This window comes from Pan paniscus, chromosome 7 (genome assembly GCF_029289425.2).
Source record: "Pan paniscus chromosome 7, NHGRI_mPanPan1-v2.0_pri, whole genome shotgun sequence".
Lineage (NCBI taxonomy): Eukaryota > Metazoa > Chordata > Mammalia > Primates > Hominidae > Pan > Pan paniscus.
The window spans coordinates 74,496,073-74,516,445 of record NC_073256.2 but is presented as its reverse complement, the minus strand read 5'-3'; the positions used below and the strand labels follow the sequence as shown (position 1 = coordinate 74,516,445).

Here is a 20,373-nt window from a genome sequence, read left to right as displayed (position 1 = left end):
AGTGGAGGACCTGGGTTCACAGTGACAATATAGAACAAATAAAACCCTACAAAATAAAAGAGCTCGTCCCGCTTTGAAGCAGAAAGGGTTGGTCCAAAGAGCTATAAAGTGTTCTTGGGTCCTTTTTAGCCACGGCAAGCCGGCTCTTAAGTGAAAAAGGAAAGTCACCTTAAATCAGAACCAGATGTAAATTACTAAATGAACCTTAAGTTCCTAATTGGAGACACAGTCGGGCTGTAAGACATTTAGCAAATTACAAACAAAATGTTCTTGTTTACATTACATTAAATGGCTTTAAAGCTGCAGCCAAAGAGCTAAATAAACATGCTGTTTTGCTAAAAATGGAGTGGAAAGCCTATTCAGAGTTTAGTGTATTCAGGAGAAACCACAGCCCACGGTACCCAGAGTGTATTTTTGTAAATGCTAGCCCTGTCGTGGAAGAGGAGAGTGGATTTACCTAGAGATCCAGAACCTAATGAGCAGATCTCACTTGCAGGGAAACTGTTTGAATACTGTTAACATATGCCTTCTTTCAGGATGCATAATTCATATCCAAGGATATTAGCCATAGCAGTTCAGCTCAATAGCAACACCTCATTATTTTATTCCTCAGTATTTATTCCTATGTTTGACGCCTCATGAAATTACTGTTAATGTGTTTATATAAGGGCAGATCTGACACAAGTGGGAAGAATGTAATTTCCTACTCATTCTTTCCTGCTGCTGTGTCCTCTTCCCTGGTAGAAGTGGCAAGTGTAAATAGTTAATTTGCTTCAATTATGAGCCTGTCCTGCTAAATTAGAAGCAGCAGGGATATGAAGAGCCAGAATTATACTTATGAGGCAGCTGACAAATCCTCTGAGCCCACAGAATCAAATCATTTCCTCCTCATTGGTGCTCAGACACCCACTACATAATGCTGTCGGGGTTTCTTTTTCCCCTTTATCTTCTGATAAAATTTGGATTTTTATGTCAACAATACTTAAGGTTAACTAAAATCCTGTCGCACTGTAACATTCACACATGTGTTTATCTTGGCCATTTTCTTATAAACATTAAGCATTTTCCCAATTTTTTAAAAACTAGGAGTGAAGGATATGTAAAACAGTTGCTCACTTAAAAACTGTAGAATGTAAGCAAAGTCCATCCATATTCACACAAATTTGAAACTGAGCAATGAAAATTATTACATGAAATGGTGAGCATACTTGTAAAATTCAGGTATTTTTATATATATATTACATATATTATATATTACATATATTATATATATATTACATATATTATATATATTACATATATTATATATATTACATATATTATATATATCCACATATACAATTATTGGTATATAAATGTGATTCTTACATGCCTTTATGGGCATAAGCATTTGTTTTACACATATACAAATATTCATATGCTCAGAGACCATGGGAGCAGACGTTTCATTTGAAATTTTCCATGATGTTGGCAGGAAAATAATTTAAACATAATACTCCTTCAAGTCTGTTGTGCTTTATCTATAATTGAAAAACATGTTTGGGTGGATTGTATACCTGTATATCAGTCCACTGTTTCCATTGATGTACATTGTAATTTAGAACATGCAGTTCAGTTTCATCCTTAGCACACATGCTAATGCTGATTCATAGAAGGAGGAACCTGAGACCATGGATTAGATGCTCAATAAATATTTCATGAGCACCTACTATGTTCCAAGCATGCTGGGGCTTCAGCAGTGAACAAAAGAGACCAGGCCTTGCAGTTGTATGTCTTGAGAGAAGAATCAAAAGGAGTTCTCATGGCTAGGACAAACCATTGAGCAAAGAAAGATGGAACATTTGACACCAGACTCATTTTATTCACACCATGGTTTTACCATATACCTGTTCTAATATATTAGGTAAAATAATTACCCATTCTAGTCTGTTTTCTTATCTGCAAAATGGGGATTATCCCATATTCATTATGCCAATGCAACATTTTTATTGAAAGAATTAGAGGTAATATATAGAGTGCATGATCCGCAAAATGCACACAATGGAGGCGTAATTTTTAATGACTTTTTGATTTTAATTTTATAACATCGGTGCCTCACACCACAGTAGGCACATACTGGGCACTCAATAGATTGGTAAGCATAACTGAACAACATCATACTTTCCTTAGTGACCTTCATTTAATAAATCAACAGATATGTATTTTGTAGCCATTTTTTCAGGCAAGGACCTCGGTTCGGATTCTTACCATTCCAGAAACAGGTCAAACCGGTGTTGCTGAGACCATTTACATGGGTCAGACAGTCCTCAAAAGGAATCCATAGCAAGATGTTTGTCACATTGTATAATGTTTTCAATCCTCTGAATACCACTTTGTGAAGGCCTTGGAGCCTAAGAAAATGCTGAGCGAGTTATACAAGATGGACATTTAACCATTAAGTTAAATGGACTAAGTTCTATATAAAATATAGATGCACTTGCTCTAACTGACCTAAATAACAACAGCCTTGAAAGAAGCTGAAAGTTTTAAATTTCTAAAAAATATTGCAGGGAATTGTGGTTAAATTCTAAATCCTTATGCATTTCTAAGGATTTTCTATAAATATGAAATAGTAGTGGGAAAAACTACATTTGAACTTACCCAGAATGAAGAATGCCTTTAGTTTTTGGATAGAATCCAGAATTGGAAGAATTTTACATTTTTTCTTCTTATTATTGTAAAGACTGTTAAAATAAACTATGACTAGAGATTAACTAAGGGCCAGAGCAGAAAAGAAGGAAGGAAGAAGGAATTAAATGGTATTTATAAGATTTTGCTTTTCTATATGAGCTGGATGGATTGTTTGTTTAGGGAAGAAGCAGAAAGTAAAAGGAAAATGACAGATTGTATGGGAAATTTTTTCTGTTTGAGTTTGTCATATCGTTGATATTGAACTGCTGATTTCAATTAGGGATTATTAGCTTATGAAAACATGTGTACATGCTGGTATTTAGAGCATTTCAAAAATGCCTCAGTGAATCACTAGACCATGTGACAGGATTTGGGTTCTCTAGAATTGCTATTTGATGACTATCTACGTATGTTTTAGTTTAGCCATTATATATGTTTTAGTTTAGCCACTGAGATGCAATCCTTAGACGGGATATGGTAGCTTTCTTGGAATAAAAACCACAGCATATAACTTAGTTAGGACAGGATGAACTCAAATGTGTTTGGATGAGTGGGGGAAAATGATAAATGATGTATTATGATTTTTAAATCCTCATCTGGCCAACTTTGTACTTTATTTCAAACAGCTGTGGACCATTTGGAAGCCATTTTGTAACTCAACTAAATACTAATATTTACTGTATGAATCACATACCTTTAAAATATTTGTCTTTCCCTAAGAGTGAGAGACCATTTCTTTCCTAAACTGAACTTTGACATAAATCAGACCCATCCTTGTCAGTTAGAAGGTCTCTGCACTTGCTCGTGGCAGTGGTTGTTCATTGCCAAATGCCGTGCTGGGACATCTTTGCTCTGTGCAAGCAGAGGACTTTCTTTATCTATCATTAGAGGCTTTGAAATGTTTTTGAGAGATTTTTTTTTGATAATTTTTAAACATCTTTTTTTAAAGGATTTCCCCTACTTCACCTGCATGTGGAATTTTTATATATCATTATCATTCATTCATAGTTGAGGCCTTTCTTCAGACATTTCCATTAAATATAGAATTCAAGCAACATCCTTGTCCAATTTTAGAAGGTAACATCAGAAAGACATACAGAGTGTACAAAATGGGAGCCATCAGGTAGTTCTCAAAGATTGAGGTGCTAATTACTGTTGAGGAGACCACCTCAGATTTTAATTCTGGTCCAGGCTACTCCCCTTTCAACACAATTACAGGAATCTACCTTCTGAAATGACCCCCCTTTGAATTCTCCCTCTGAACATCTGCAGCTATTCAGGAAAGAGTGTATCCATCAATCCATGTAATGTGACGTGATGAGTTTACTCTTTTCTAAAGTGGTATTTAGGCACTTATGCGATGATCCCACATAGCCAATCATCAATAGCCAATAGGGAGCCATTTGTAGAAAACAGGGGACTCTGCATGCTAGTCAGGTATCCCGTAACAACATCGATTCTGGAGGGAAACCAGGGGCACATATGCAGCCTGAAACATGTGGAGTTAGCCACCTTTCTTCCCTGGTTGTTAAGCAACAAATTTCAGGAAAGTTAACACTTTGTGTGATGTTAACTGCCAGGAGCTCAACAAAGGGATAGCATCGTAGTCACACTGTTGCTGTTTCAGTAGAAACCAATGAAAGAAATATGATAGATGCTGTAGTCAGACCATCTGGCAATACTGTCTTATCTGCCACAACTTAGAAAATGCCACTGTGGGCAATGCTATGAACCAAAGTGCATTCTATTTGCCTTTGAAAGCAAAACGCATCCTAGTTAGCTGAATGGGAGTCACTTGGAGTAGCATATTAATAAAAGCATGATAGAAATGCTTAGGGTATACAAAGATGCATTACCATAAAAGACGTATTGACTAAATGTTTGCTTCAAAGTCCTGAATAGGATTTCTATCTGTATGGGAGAAAAACCCTCTTGAAAGTTTTGAGGTAGTAAAAGCAAATGTAAACATTGTCAGTTTAAGGTCATTAATTATAAATTATGTCTTTGAGAAGAGGTTTAAGGAAAAACTATAAACAGAAATCTGTCTCTCAAAAAAAAATAAATCAATGAAAAGCAGGAGAGCTGTTTCATGGCTGCACCAAGGCTTACGATATGCACAGATCACACTGTTCAAAGGCACTTACTCGACTTTAGCATTTATTTGTTTTCACGTGTGAATTTCCAAAAAAGAATTTGAATTTGACTTCCAATAATTAGCTCAGTAAATTTAGAATACTCCTGTGCTTGAACCAAAGGATTTCTTGGCTTTTTGCTTAAAAAAAAAAAAAACTCTGAAATATAGTTTTTAAAGTTTCTTTAGTTTCATACTTAGGATGATGGCACATTGATTATATGATAATATTATACTAATTCTTAATTCCTTATTTTACTTGGCTTTTATTAGACCGAAATGCCAAATACAGAAGTCAAGGCTGAAGCCCCCCTCTTTAGGAGAAAAATTAGCACATTCATTTCATACAGTCCTGTTATAATTCTGTTGACAAGGTTAGTCATTTGTTTACCTTAAGCAAAATGTTCTGCTTTAATTAAAATATTCATGAATAAACAATATTTCTCACATCTCGAATTTCGTAGCTGGCGTTGGGCTCAGCAAACCACAGTCAGCATTTGAAACCATAAATTGACCCCTGCTGCCAAATGGCAGATATTTGGTCTTTAGACATAATTTATATTTAACTACTCTGACTAATTCTGAAGCCACTTTTCAATACTGATCTGTGTGTCTGTTTTTGAGTTCAGCATTACAAAATATTAGCCAAGCCTTATGCCCTGCTGTAAAATCCAAAATGTGGGAAATTTAAAATAGCTGTATCAATGAAAATACATTTCCATTTACACAGTGAAGGATGAAAAATATTTTGATCTTTCAGGCTGATTTCAAAAGATTGCCAAAAAATATACTCTAAAGCCTTGAAAGAATCAACTTAATGGTAGCAGACGGCCATGTGGGTTCACTTTGCTAATCTTTCATTTTCAACTCTAATGACTGCTCACTGTTTAACTTAGCAATGTGACCTTTAGCATACAAGCAAGTCATTTTTCAGTACTTTTGCTCAATTTAGGATGATTTTGCTTTTATTTTCAAGATGATTCCCTCTCAGAAATGGAAAGCTTCTGTAAACTGAAATTCATTTCAGAACACTTTTACCTTTTCAAAATGAGGTGTCCACAGACCCATGACATCCAGTGTTTTTCTTGGAAAGGACGTGACCAGAGTGGACTGCAGGGCAGGGCATGCATGCAATCCACAGCCACTTGGGCTTCCCATTCCTCTCCCAAACGTGTCCTTAATCACCATCACTGTTTCCTGAGTCTTTGAAAATAGAACTTCAAGGCTCCAAATCTTAACTCAGTGATGAACCTGCACTCTCCCTTCTGTTTCCTTTGATTTGCTTATTGAACATGATTTGTCATCTCTAAATTCTGTCTTTGTTTTTGTATTTAGCATGGAACATATATATCAGGATGTGAATGTGCTGTGGAGTTATCTGCCCATTATATAAATATGAATGGCTTGTTTACTCACATGTGGTTTCCCTGGGAACCTTCATCAATAGTATCTTTGTAAGCCAACTACCTCTACACTCATATCTACCCAGATAAAACCTTTCATATGTTTTATGTAAAAGTGTAAAGTTTTACTGTTGCTAACTTTTTTTTTCTTTTCTAGTCTATTGCCATACTTATTAAAAATCTGTTTCAGTAAGAAAACACAATCTTTGGGGAGATATATATTATTATATTATATAACTATAAGTGTGTATGTGTGTGCAATTGTCATTCTATATTGTACTTCTCTGAAAACAAAAGCAGATGCACTTTCTAATTTAAGACTCTTTGCTGTTGTTGCAGGTCTATAAAAAGAAAACCGAGGCTGCGAAGAAGGAGTACCTGAAGCAACTCGCAGCATACAGAGCCAGCCTTGTATCCAAGGTAACGTGCAGTTGTGTGATATTGTGAAGGATTGTGGCCATCTCGGCGCAGACTTTGATAGTCACTTAGAGGCATAAAAGATCACTTTAACGATTCTGCACAATCTTCTTTGTTGGAAAAAAAAGTAAATTACAAACAAAGCTATACGATATGGAAATATTCGTTCAGCTCCAAAAGACCAGAGCAGCATCCCCTGGGCCATTTCTAAAATATTGTCCACCTGTGGATGATTGGTTTTGTGGATTAGTCACAGTACATTCTTCAACCTGAGCCAACTTTCTACTTCTCCATATCCCCTTCTTAAATTGCCTCCAGGCCCCCATGCCATTGGCCTTTACTGAGGACATGCCAACTGTAAGTTCTAGACTCATTACAGCAGCATTAGGAGGTAAGCAGGACCCAAAAATGTTTATAAATCACATCATTTTGTTTGAAAATAAAAACACCGCTTAAAAATATTTAGTGATTTAGAATATCTTAAACACTAGTTCTTCCTCTTATAAATACCCAAGAGTTGACTGATTGGTTTCATGTTATTAAAGATACAATTTCCGTTATGGAATTCTTCAGAAGGTAACTTCAGAGAAATGGACTGAGTCTATAAGCATTAGACACTGTTATCTCATGTCGCAAATTGGCTGTTACTGCGTTCACTGTGGTCTGGGGCTCTGGACTTCATCCCATTTCCCCTTAGGAAAGACTTTTTTTCTCATTCACAAATATCCAGACTCATTGTAACTCTAAAGTAATCATATAAATTATGTTTTATTGAGGAAAATACATACTGAATATACTGATGCAGAGAAGAAAAGAGAGCCCAAAGTACAAATGCATAAGAAATTTCAGTAAACTATTTGTCTAATCCAGTCTTATGTTCTACTTCTAAGGTATGGCACTGTGAGAAAACTTTAGTTAGATATAATTTACCTTAAAATTTCTAGCTTTTTTGTATTATCTCACACTTTCTAATTTATCTAATTCCTTCTGAAACTATTTATATTTTCTGTTGATACCAACTCACATTTCTGCATGTATTACATAGAATGTGTATAAAATTATAACCTAAAAAGTGTAAAATATTAGATCAATATAGCCATTGGATTAAATAGTCATGTGGATATTGTTAACAGATAATTATGCCAAAAACATAGCGGGGCTTTTAAAAAGTTAATTCTCCTTATTTCATCCAAGATCAGATTCTTTTTGAAGATTTTAAATAGAGTTTTAGTCAGAGCACTTTACATAGGAGCAAATCAATACATGAAGTCTCAATCCCAATACAAAGCACACTAGTTAATGATATGCAGATTGCCAGAATGCTGTGATACTGACTAAGCCTTTACTTTCAAAACAAGTGTCCTCAGATTTGCTCTTAGCTGCAACTTTTCTTACTATTCAGTTTCAGAGTTGCAACCCGCAGTGTACGGCAATTTGTATAAATGCTGCGAATTGCCATTTCTACATTTAAAAAACCAAGCACTTTTTTTACAGCTTACTCTGACATTTTTCTTCTCTTTGGCAGTAGAAATTTTGCTGGAGCTGTTGAATATCTATTTATGTACAACCATCTATTGTGTGTATACAAATTGAAGGAAAGTTACAAACATCCTCTCCAGGTTAAAAAAAATGACCCTCCAATGTTGTATGTGAGTGAATATTTGCATTGTAACTTTCTAGACATCATCAGAAAATTTTCCAGCCTATCCTGCCATAAGATGTAATCACATATATAAAAATCTAATTCTTTTCCATTTTAATTAGGACAAGGCAAATAATAACCAGTCATATTTAAACATATTTTTTCTACATTATAATTTTTTACTATGTTATAAATTATTTCCCTATTCTAAAAGATTTAAAGGGGCAAACAGAAAATGCTACATGATATATTCCATAATTGCAACTCCCAGGAACCACCATGTGCCAACCAAGCTCTATTTTTTCCCCACCCCCCATTTGTATATTCGTTTGACCAACCTTCCTGGGCTTGTGCTCTGTGCCAAGCACTATGCCAGGCTCAGAGAATGCTGTGGAGAACAGGCAAATCCTTTCCTTAGACTTGAAGAACTTTCTCTTTCGTCAAGGGAAATCGTTAGTGAAAACATAAACTAATAAATGATTGAGATTTGAGAATCCAAGTATTCTGGAGGAGATAAAGCAAGAGGTCTGCTTAGGTGATCTGCAAAGACCTCTTTAAAGAGGTGACATTGGATCTGGGGGTTGAAGGAAGACAGGAGCTTGTAGAACCAGAGAGCCAGAGGAAAGAGCTGGCCAGGCAGTGCTACAACAAGTGTAGAGACTCAGGGTGGCAAAATGTTTCCTTGAATTGAAAAGGTCTGTGTGGCCAGAGCTGAGTGAATGGAGAGAGTGTGGTTTGAGCTGAAGTTGGAAAGATGGGCAGGAGCCCAATCCTGAAGGACTTGCAGGACATTTGAAAGGCACTGGGTTCATTCTCAGTACAAAGGGAAGCCACAGAATGGGTTCTGGTAAGGGACAGATACCCTGATGGGACTTACGTTTTTAAAGGATCATCTGACGTGCATAGTTCCCTTAATCCTCAGGCCTTATCCCTTGAAGTAGGCTTGATTATCAACATTTCACTGAAGAGGAAAGACACCTGCAGGTAGCCACTGGCCAAGGCTGACATTGACCTGCACTGCCCTCAGTCTTCTGCTGGGCCATGCTGCTCATGAGTCCTCTCAATGTGCTCTCCCGCACTCCTAAAATACCCAGTGCCTCAGAGTCATGGCACAGCATTGACATTCTCTCTGATAAGGTCATTTTTGTTCATGAAAAGCTGTGTTAGCCAGAGCACCTTGTCCATTTTCCTAAATTCTTCCCAGCTACTTTGACTTACTCATCCAGAGCTATATATTTTAGTACCTATTTTCTAGGCAAGGCATTCATTTCCCCAAATATGACTTTGCATTCCTAGGCCAATAGATCCTTTCACTAATTTGTGGCCACGTCATAGTCACAGTCTGCTCCTTCTTCCCTCTTCGCCCCTAGGCCATACTCTGCATCCAGAGCAGGGCTGCAGGACACTTGTTCTATGTCGGACACCGGGCTGGCTGCTGAGAGACAAACATGTATATAGCAGATCCAAGTGGACTGTTTCATGATACTTGAAAGGCCTGAAGTGATCCTTTAAAATTAGCTGCTTCTTACAGAACATAATCAAAAATAAGAGCAATCAATGACCTTTGACTCTACCTGTGAAATTGAGTCACAGATTGACAATGCTTCAGTGATTACTTCTTCCATTTAAAAATACTATATACCAGCCAGGCATGGTGGCTCATGCGTGTAATCCCAGCACTTTGGGAGGCTGAGGCAGGCAGATCACTTGAGGTCAGGAGTTCAAGACCAGCCTGGACAATATGGTGAAACCCCGTCTCCACTAAAATTACAAAAATTAGCTGAGCATAGTAGTGAGTGCCTGTAATCCCAGATGTTCAGGAGGCTGAGGCAGGAGAATCACTTGAACCCGTGAGGTAGAGGTTGCAGTGAGCCAAGATTGTACCACCTGCCCTCCATCCTGGGCGACAGAGTAATACTCCGTCTCAGAAAAATAATAAAAAATAAAAAAGTGCTATATACCATCTAATCCAGCAGATTAATTAACATGACTCCAAGCTAGAATAACATTGAACTCTGCCAAAAATAAAACGCTTAATCCTAGGAAACAAATATTCTCGCTTTTGTAACTTCCAATGGAAATCCTGGCCCATTCTTACCAGGATATTGAATTGTTTCCAATAGTAACAAAAATATACATGGCATCCGCCTACAGAGTAGCTTCTGTGTGCCTTACACTGTGGTAGGCATTTTACATGTGTTCCTATTTCCCATCACAGCAAACCTGCACAGTAGGAATTAGCCCCATTTTCTAGACAGTCTCTAGGCAGAGAGAGTAAATGGCTTGCCCACAGTGGCTGTGGCAGAGTAGGACTCAAACTGCCCACTGTCTTGTTGCAGAGCTTTAGGCTTTTCTCTACCCTCAGTGATTCTCAAATGTTTTTAATCTTTCAAACTGGCACCTCATTTTATCGAGGTAACAACCTCCCATAAAATTCCATGCCAGCTCTTACATAGGAAACAGCTAAGAGTAAAGCTGCCCTCACTTAATTGAGGGTGGAGTCCAGCCGACTGCCCACTCTGCTACCCCCACTACCAACAGAGGCTGAGACCTTCAGAGGAATCTGGGCCGGCAGAATGTTTGGAAAACACTGCTTTGTGCCATGCTATTCCAGCTGGGTGGGTACCTCAGCTGGTTGTGTGGAGCCAGGGACAAAACTGCCCGGCTCTGGTCACTCCTGCTGTACAAGCATATCAGAATTGCAGGATACATCTCTAGGACATAGGATGCTGCAAACACAGTGCTGGTCAGACTCCAGAATACCTTGTTCAATTTTAGGCTCTGTCATTTAAAGGGGGAAGTTGGAAAAGGTCATAAAATTGGCTGGAAGGCCGAAAGTTAGAAGGTAGTAGCAGAAAAAGAGAGGATTCAAGATTATGAAACCCAGAAAACAAAGACTCAAAGGTGTTTAAGTCCACATTGGCATTAAACATAGGGTGGTGATTATTCATGCTTAATTTTCTCTGACTACAGAATAAGAAAATAGGTTCCATTTCAAATTAGATTAATTTAATCTGAACAGGGGACATTGCTAAACTCTTGAATTGTTAAAATAAACAACTTCTTTCCATAGAGAAACTTAAAAGCAGAAGCAAATGTTATAAATAAGGATTGGAGGCCTCTAAGGCAACTTCAACCTCTGCGCTTTCATATGGAATCACAGGAAGCCTGTTCTAGGACATCTAAAACTGCCACCTCTATCGTACTGGGAGAGTCCTCAGACTGAGGAGTCTGTAGTCTCTGGGGCGGGTGGATCTGAATTCGAATCCCAGGTTTCCCACTTCCTAACTGCATATCTTCATGCAGTTCCTTGTATGTTCTAAGTCTCCATTTACTCAAATGTTAAACAGAGAAGATAATAGGACCTACATCTTAGGGTTTCCATGAGGATAAAATAAGCAAATCTATATAAATTACATGGTTCACTTGAGGACATTATGCTAAATTAAATAAGTCAGTCACAGAAAGACATGTACTGCATGATTCCACTTATAGGAGGTATCTAGAATAGTCAATTTCATAGACTCAAAGAGTGGCATGGTGGTTGCCAGGGCTGGGGGAGGGGGAAATAGAGAGTCAATAATCAACAGGCAGAAAGCATTCCTCAAACCAGATGAATTAGCTCTGGAGATCTACTGTACAACATTGGACCTAGAGTCAACAATACTGGATTGTACACTTGAAAATTTGTGAAGATGGTAGATCTCATGTTAAGTGTTCTTATCACAATACAATTAAAATTTTTAAAATTCAAAAATTTAAAAAATAAACAGCATGACTCAGCATCCTGAACATAGGAAGCACTTAATAAATATAAACTATGAGTATTATTATTAATTTTATTTTTAGTATTAGTAGGTATACAAAGGAGGGGGGAAAGATTTGCATATCATTGAAAATTTAGCTGGATGATATTTTCAATTTGTCTTTATATCAAAGGCTACTTTGATATAAGGAAATTTTAAAAGTGACATTAAAAAAGGAAAATTTTGCATCATAGATGCATTTCTTTATAAAGATATGATCTAGATATAAACAAAAATGCATTCATCTATAGTTTTCTTAATTGAAATGATCTTTATGAACCCTGCAAAGAGGTCCAAGGATATATGCTATTATGGAGGCTTGGCCTTCCCATCTTAAGCAATTTTACACGCTATTGAAGGTCATATGGGGTTGGACTGCTAAATAAAGCTTAAGGAAATATAGTTTTTCCATAGACTCGGGAATTCCTAGACATGGATCTAAATTATTATGCTGAAAACAATGTATAACTATAGAGCAATGGAACTAGTTTCATTTTACCACATAGACCAGAATTTATATTCCCAAAATGAGTGTTGCATTCAAAGTAGTCACCTTGGGAGGCTGCAAACTCATTTTATTATTGCTCCCAGAGTTCAAAAAATTTTTGAAACTCCTCTTTTAGAACTGTAGTCAGGAAAAGTTTATGAGCCACATTAGAAAATCAATCTTGTTACATTGTTTTCACACCTCATTCTTTTCCCCAAACATCACCCAGATATAACCCGCAGACTTGGCTTCAAGTGACTATTAGCTGTTTCCAAAAATCAAATTCACCATCAAAAGACAAAGAGTTGTCTGAGGATATGTAAAACAGTGTCCCACAGGCTCTGAAGAGAATTCCAGTAGGGAAGCTCCCAAATATCCCAAATAAAGGCAGCATTATTGAAATAAGTGTACAACTTCTCAGGAATGCCAACCTGGAAGGATATGGCATTTGGATAACTATGTTCTGGTTTATTAAATAAAGGCAATTAGATTCATGATTTTAAGGTCATAACATCAAATGTAAGATTTTGTTTCTACCTTAAGGAATAGTTCATGAAGTACTAAAATTTATAAAGGACAAATGGAAACCTTTTTTTTTTTTAACGTACAGAACAGGACAATATTGAATTAAGTCAAGAAAGTTCTCTGTTTCCATAGTCAATAGTAAAGAAGCACAATGCTTAGTTCAATTAAAGGAAAGTGGATTTGAAAAAAACAGTTTCTTTTTATAGAATGAGGCAAACTTACAGATACCATGCCATGGTGAGCTATGGAGACAAATATTGAGTCTGAATTTGCAAATGGGATGGATCATTGTATGACTGTTAACGTAAAATTTGCAGCTCTGTAAACCCAGATCGTGATTTAAAGATAATAAAATCTCATGCTTCAGGGTATAAGTTAATCACCTGCATGGAGCAGAAAGAATTTTCCTTCCAGAAGGAGCAATGCACAATTGAGTAGGTGCATAGATTTTGTTTAATTTTCAATGCATTAAGTATCGGTCAGTGCTGAAAACAAGAATCAAATTAGATGGACTATTAATTTGATTTGGTTCAGCAACTCTTATATTGTTCCTTCCACTGATTTTTATGCATTGTATTTATACTTTGCTATTTTAAATAACAATAGCTTTGTCAATCTTTCATTTTTATAGCACATATCATCCCAGAATGGGGAAATTTATACACTATGCAGTATTATCTTCATTATACAAAGTAAATGGGATTGAAGCTACCTTCAGTAATCAACAATTTGGTTAGTAAAAGGTATCTTCAGGCTTATAGAGTTGTATCCTTTATACACTTTGCATATGTCAAAGGAACTCCCTACAGATAATACTCAAAATGTCTCTATGACCACGATCCCCACTTTATGGCTTGTAGAAAATATCTTCCAGAATCTGTGGTCTAAATGCAAATAAGAAAGAGAACATACTCAGAAACTAACAGCAAGAACACATTCCTTCTGTGAAAGTGTGGGATTCAAAGGTTGATTTTCAGTTGTCTACAAGCTAGGAAACACATTTGTCAGGTGACCAACATGACACTCATTGCTAAATAAAAGTGGTTAATGTGTTTAAAAGTGGAAACAAATGCAAATTACTTAGTATGTATGAGAAAATAGTTCTAATTTCTGAATGATAGGTATAGAAGTCTTCATATGCAATGTAATTGATCAGCAAAATTGTAGCCTTGCTTTCACAGTTAAATTGGGAAAAAATGACAGTAAGAGTACATTATGATTTCTATGTATTTTCATTTAATCACATTATGAATTTATGACAGTTTGCCACTGAAAATGAACTTATTCTACCTATCTTCCAGAACAATAAAATAACTCTGTAATTAATAGATGGTCTATTGTACTAGACTGCTTAATAATTAATGAAAAGCGAAGCCAGAAGCAGGTTTTTCCTCATCTAAATGAGTGGACCATTACATAAAGACACAAATTCCCAAAGTATGGGTGAGACTGAACTAGCTGCCCTGCTAGCTGCCCTGCTACTGCCATTCCCCCAAGACCAGTGAGGCATAAAGGGCAGTGTATCTAACCAAAGGACAGAGCGGAAAGCTGTAATTTCTCATCACTTCAGGAAGGGTTTGGCTCCTGCCGAGAGCAGAGAAGAGCATGAGGAAGGTCAATCTAATACTCTGTGGCTTTTCCCAGCCTTCAGATCCTTCCTCACTCCATGGGAAGAGGAACGGTGTGTCTGGTCAAGAGGGCAAGTCAGCAAGGGCAATGGTGGCTGCCTGGAGGATTGCTCAAGAATAGTCATTCACTCCTTAGAAAACATAATTGTGTTTTTATGTATTTTGCACTATGGTAGATGCGTGGGCTACAGAAATTCAAGTCCCTACCATCAAAAAAAGATGCCCTTTCGGAGGAATCAGGACATCTTTGTGAAAAGAGACTACAGGAAAATAACTTATATTGGAGCACCTGCCACGTTCAGGCACAAGGCTGGATACGTTATTTCTGTTGTCACAGTCAATGATTAGAAAATAAAGGGAAAATATATATAACTTCCCCAAATTCTCCCTCCCTCTATGTTAAAAATTATGTTTCAAGTGTTGTCTGAATCATTATCTTTGGAACTCTATTTACTTTGAGTTTGCCAATAGTTATTCTAGTGATTAAAAGTTACTACTCTTTCAAAGTAGGTTGAGGGGGACTGGTCTTTGTGTGCTTTGATATGGAGGACATAAATGACAAATAAGTGGCTAGAGAAAATGTTTTGTGTTTAATTATCCATGAAAAAAGAGAGCTTTACAAGGTTGGTAATAAAGTATCTCAAATTAGGTTGCTATCTGTTCACTTCTGTAAATCTGTACATCTATTCCATCTCTACCTCTGCTTATCTATCATCTCTCTATATGATGGACCACATACAATTATTTAAATAGTAGAATTCAGGAAAATTAAATTCATTGTTTATTTTGAATTCGATATTTTTATTTCTTTAGCCAAAACTTACCTCATTATCTAGTAATAAGTTATATATAGAAATTAAAAATGAAAACATTTTTACAGTTACACATATTTTCTACTTTTGATCATACAAGAATGTGAGTGACTTGTATTATTTTTAAATTAAAAACAACACCTATAAAGCAAAAAATAAAGATGCACCAATATGTATCCATTTTTATAAATATGATTTCTTTCTGGTATGAAGTCAACACAGTCTGTGACTAAATATGAAACTAGCCCTTCTGCAATAGGCTAAAAAGAGGGAATTCAAACATACCGAACACTTTTCCAGATTACTTAAACACACAGAATTAACACATAATCTTTCTGGCATATACGGAATAATTTTTGAGGCATATGAATTGCAGTACATGTTATTCTGATGTGGAAGTAGTCACTGTTTACACAGGCTTGATTAACCCATTTGACCTTTTCCTTGAATTGTTAACTATTTTGCACATCAACAATAAGAATTTTTAAATGGAAGCCAAAAAAAATCTACTTAAAACTTGTTTTTTTTTTTTTAATGAAAAGCACCTTTTAGGAGCTACATTTAATAAAGCTTCTTTGATCTAAAACCTCCCCTTAAAATTTTTTCATGAACAGTTTTTGATGTTTTTAATGTTAATACTGAAGACAGGGAGTCTAAATGTTTGTTCCTATTTCAGAAAGCTGCATCAACAGTGTGACACAGGGGAAAATGTCAGAATGAGAGGACTCTCCAAAGGGGCTGGAATTATTTCAGTACACCTTACTTTATACTGTGCGTGGAGTATTCAGAGTCTCACAGGACCCCAGGTTTCCATGGTTTGGCATACTTTTACAGGTGTCAGATGTGTCCTTTCTATAATGACAGAACGTGGGGGCTGATCGTCCACCCACCCCAGCCTGTCCCCGTCCCCCCAGGAGTCAGCAGACATATGCAGCATCATTCTTACTGTGGTTTTCATGAAACTTGACTGCATTATTGAAGACAAATGAGTTGTGTTGCTAACCATAATGTAAGCTGCCTGGTGATAATGAAGCTACCCGGCTTGAGTTTCACGCTGTCTTGCGTGATGAACCCGTTTCTCTAAGGGCCTGTCAGTGGGTTGCCCGGTGGTGCATTGAGCAGAAGGACCCCGAGAGCCCTCATGGCACAGTTCTCCCTGCAGTGTGGAAAGTAGTAAGAAACTCACTTTGACTTGAAAGCTGAATAAGCATGACATTGAGATTGCAGAGTAAAAGCACATATGCGTCCTCAAGACCTTGTTTTGACAAAGTGATTTTTTTTCTCCAATCCATTTTATCACTTTTTTCCTTCCAGTTGGTTCTACCTGCTACCTTTGGTTGTTTTATCAGTCTCTTCCTCTCAGGAAATGTAGGAGGTAGGTTCAGGCCCATGAGGAATTGCCACAGGGTTAATTCTTGATTCTTTTCAGCCTTTACTGAAATGTTCAGTTTTAAAATCAATTAAAATATTATTAGGAAATGATCATATGAAGGTGCGGAAAAAATTAGGGCAAAATTATATTAATTTATGATGGAGTCTAAAATTTCTAAGAGAGATTATTTTTATCTACTTCATTATGGAGGACAATTCATCACCAACTTCATTTTAAAACTCAGGATAAGTTCTGCAGTTACTTTGAAGAGTATATTAATGTAGTTTTATATGACTTCAGAAAGGTATTTTAGAACTCTGTTCTCCCATATCCATTTCCATCAACCAGCTTTGTTTTCTTTGTGCAAATATCTAGGCCAAGTCTCTTTGAGAATATAAAAAAGGAAAAATTAAAAACTAAACCTATAATCTATAGAAGAACTCCAGAACTGATTTGCTTTGAAAGTAATCTTCACGTGTGTTTCCCATTTGGGCATTCACGGCATCTGCCTTCTCCCATCCCCCCCCTCCACAAACCCATCTTGTCACCCTTGTTTGGATAATGAGAAAAGTCACCGAGTTAAAAACATTTAGGCAAAGGAACAAAATGTCATTGCAGATTGTTTTCAATTTCCTAAAAGGGATAGAAGCTGTCTTCTATAAATCACATTACAAATAATGGTGAAGAAATTCTTAGATCAGAGAGTCCGGGATAGTCATGGGTATGGATTCCAGGGAAGGTGCTTTAATAAACTCACAAAGCGTCATACCTCGAATCAACACTCATGTATCAGCCTCCCAACTCTGCTCATTTATTTCCTCAACAGAGCTACAGTGAACCTGTTGACGTGAAGACATCTCAACCTCCTCAGCTGATCAATTCGAAGCCGTCGGTGTTCCATGGGCCCAGCCAGGCCCACTCGGCCCTGTACCTAAGTTCCCACTATCACCAACAACCGGGAATGAATCCTCACCTAACTGCCATGCATCCTAGTCTCCCCAGGAACATAGCCCCCAAGCCGAATAACCAAATGCCAGTGACTGTCTCTATAGCAAACATGGCTGTGTCCCCTCCTCCTCCCCTCCAGATCAGCCCGCCTCTTCACCAGCATCTCAACATGCAGCAGCACCAGCCGCTCACCATGCAGCAGCCCCTTGGGAACCAGCTCCCCATGCAGGTCCAGTCTGCCTTACACTCACCCACCATGCAGCAAGTAAGTGCAATGGCTCTGGACTTAGAGTGTGCACCCCTATTCTGAAGTGTGGTGGTGGAGGTGGGGGGAGCTGTTTATCCAGGACAGGATTGGGGATATGTGTTTTCTATCCTTCTATTTAAGTCAAGAGAGCACTAAAGATATTCAACAAATATCTGCTTTCTGTAAAATGTAATTTACAAGTGGTGAATTCGTGTGGCATTATGCCATCACAATTGACAGTCACTTCTTTTCATAATCACTGGTTTCTTTCCCATGATATCCATTTTGCTTCATGTTTCTAATCATTCTTCTTGTTTTCTGTTTCTTGAGTAAAGTAAATTTGTTATTTTAAGATACCAAGTGCTGCCGAATCTCTTTGGAATAGAGAATTCTACAACTTTTTAAAAAATATTGTTTGGAGATGAGAAAGTCTTGACTGGTATGCCTCTTGAGTCCAATAAACGCTGAAAAATGAAATCAGGTCCAACACCAAATCTGGTGGAACCCTGAAAGTCCTAAGAACTGAACATTTTAACCAGAGTTTTATTTAAAAATGGATATCTGGCTTCTGCATAAATTGAAAAACACAGGCTGTTTGGAAGCCTCCCTACCCACTCCCTGATTATTGAAACCATTTGTGTGCAATTTTAGCTTAACTTTTCTTTGAAATCAAATATTGCTTTTGGATTTTGGTGTTATTTTAAAATTTGAAAATTAGGCTCAAACAATATAAACTAAACTGAACAGAAGGCATCCTGAAATCCTAAAACTATTTTTTAAATTTTATTTTAAAAAATAAAAGCAGCTTTGCGCAGTGGCAGTATCATAGCCAATAAAGTTTATCTGAGATGTGATTATTGCCAGTTGAAAGCTTCTCCCACTACCCTGCCATGACAACTTGCAGTATAATTGACACTGGCAATCTTTTATAGTCTCTATGGAGACTGAATATAATTTTTTTAAAAAATAAATAAAAGTAAAAACTACAAATCACATTAAATGCAGGTATCACTTATATACTCCAATTACTCTATTGTTCTCCAAGCTATAAGGATATAAGGCAAACACAGATTTCCTATAGAATTGATGTCTACCTCTCTGTGGAATTTGAATCTTTAGTTGGACTGGGATCTAGATGAAGCGGAAGGAGAGGCAGAAAAAGAAATCAAATATACATAGTCCCCAATTCATTATTATTATTACTACTATTATTATTGACAGGATTTTTGAGAGCTCACAGTAACAAGCCCAATGCTTTTAATACACCACCTCTTCTTTAATTCTCAGAAAACTTATAGTGTGGGTATGAGCATTATCTTCATTTAGAGGAAGACACTGAGGCTTGGCAGAGTTAAGTCATGTGCTCATAAGGTCAGAGCTGGAATTCAAACCCAGGTCTGTTCAAAACTCAGAGGCTGGATTCTAAAATGCTAGGCTTGCTGCGTCATATGAGAAAACCTGTATCTCCTAAGAATTCAAAGGATCTTTAAATTCTGGTTACTTCTCAAATCAAAGTCGTTATGAAGAACAAAGGGATTTATCTTCTTACTGAAGTCTTTCTTGGTCCCTAAGCCAAAGATACTGTTAAAGCTATGATGATTTTCTTATCTGCATCCAACAGACAGTTGTTGATTCACTGGGGAAGAAGAGTACGTAGAAAGCCACTTCCCACCACCCTGCCTTGTCTTAAGAGGCATATGACCAAGTTATATTCTGAGGGTCAAATTCCCACTCTTCCCATCAGACATCAACTTCAATTAAAGGCACATACTTGGGTATCCATGCATCTTAATGAACCAGTAGTGTTTGTATGAAGAATTAATGGTTTGGAGGATGCCACCCTTGGTTGGGTAATTGACCCCTGTTTGAGGGTGCTGCGTAGCTAAGGACCCATGTTTTGCTTACAGTGCTATAGTTGGGGGCTGTTTCTTCCTGAAGGAAAAAAACCAAAAGTTCAGTTTCCTCACCATGCTGCGGGCTGGAGCTGTGTGCAGAGATCTTTTTTTCTGATTTATCAATCAGAGATGATTACTTTTTCTATTTATGCTAACATAAACACCTTGGATGATGTGGCCATGATCCTGAATAGTTTTCAAATATTTCAGATTTACATAAGACCACATGTAAAAATCCAAGAGATTTGTCTTTCCATATAGAATCTTAACTGTATAAGAAAAAATAGAACAGATTACATTGGACAAGTTATTCATCATCCTTTAAGTCAGTTCTGTTAGTGTATCCCAAAAAGTATGCTTGCTGAGATGGGAAGACCTGATTACAATTTA

The 20,373-nt window shown here is 37.0% G+C and overlaps 1 protein-coding gene and 1 non-coding gene across 5 annotated transcripts in view; both read left to right on the top strand.

Annotated features, from left to right (window-relative positions):
• TOX (thymocyte selection associated high mobility group box) overlaps positions 1 to 20,373 on the top strand; it is a 305,464-nt gene that overhangs the window by 278,672 nt on the left and 6,419 nt on the right. For all 4 annotated transcript variants that reach the window (XM_003809058.6, XM_008961194.6, XM_055116574.2 and 1 more), the window contains 2 exons: positions 6,544 to 6,624; positions 17,720 to 18,106. In XM_003809058.6, the coding sequence (XP_003809106.1) occupies positions 6,544 to 6,624; positions 17,720 to 18,106 (468 nt within the window). The remainder of the gene's footprint in view (positions 1 to 6,543; positions 6,625 to 17,719; positions 18,107 to 20,373) is intronic.
• Positions 18,892 to 19,032, top strand: LOC112440808 (U4 spliceosomal RNA). Its single transcript, XR_003028809.3, has one exon. It is a non-coding gene; the product is annotated as a U4 spliceosomal RNA (small nuclear RNA).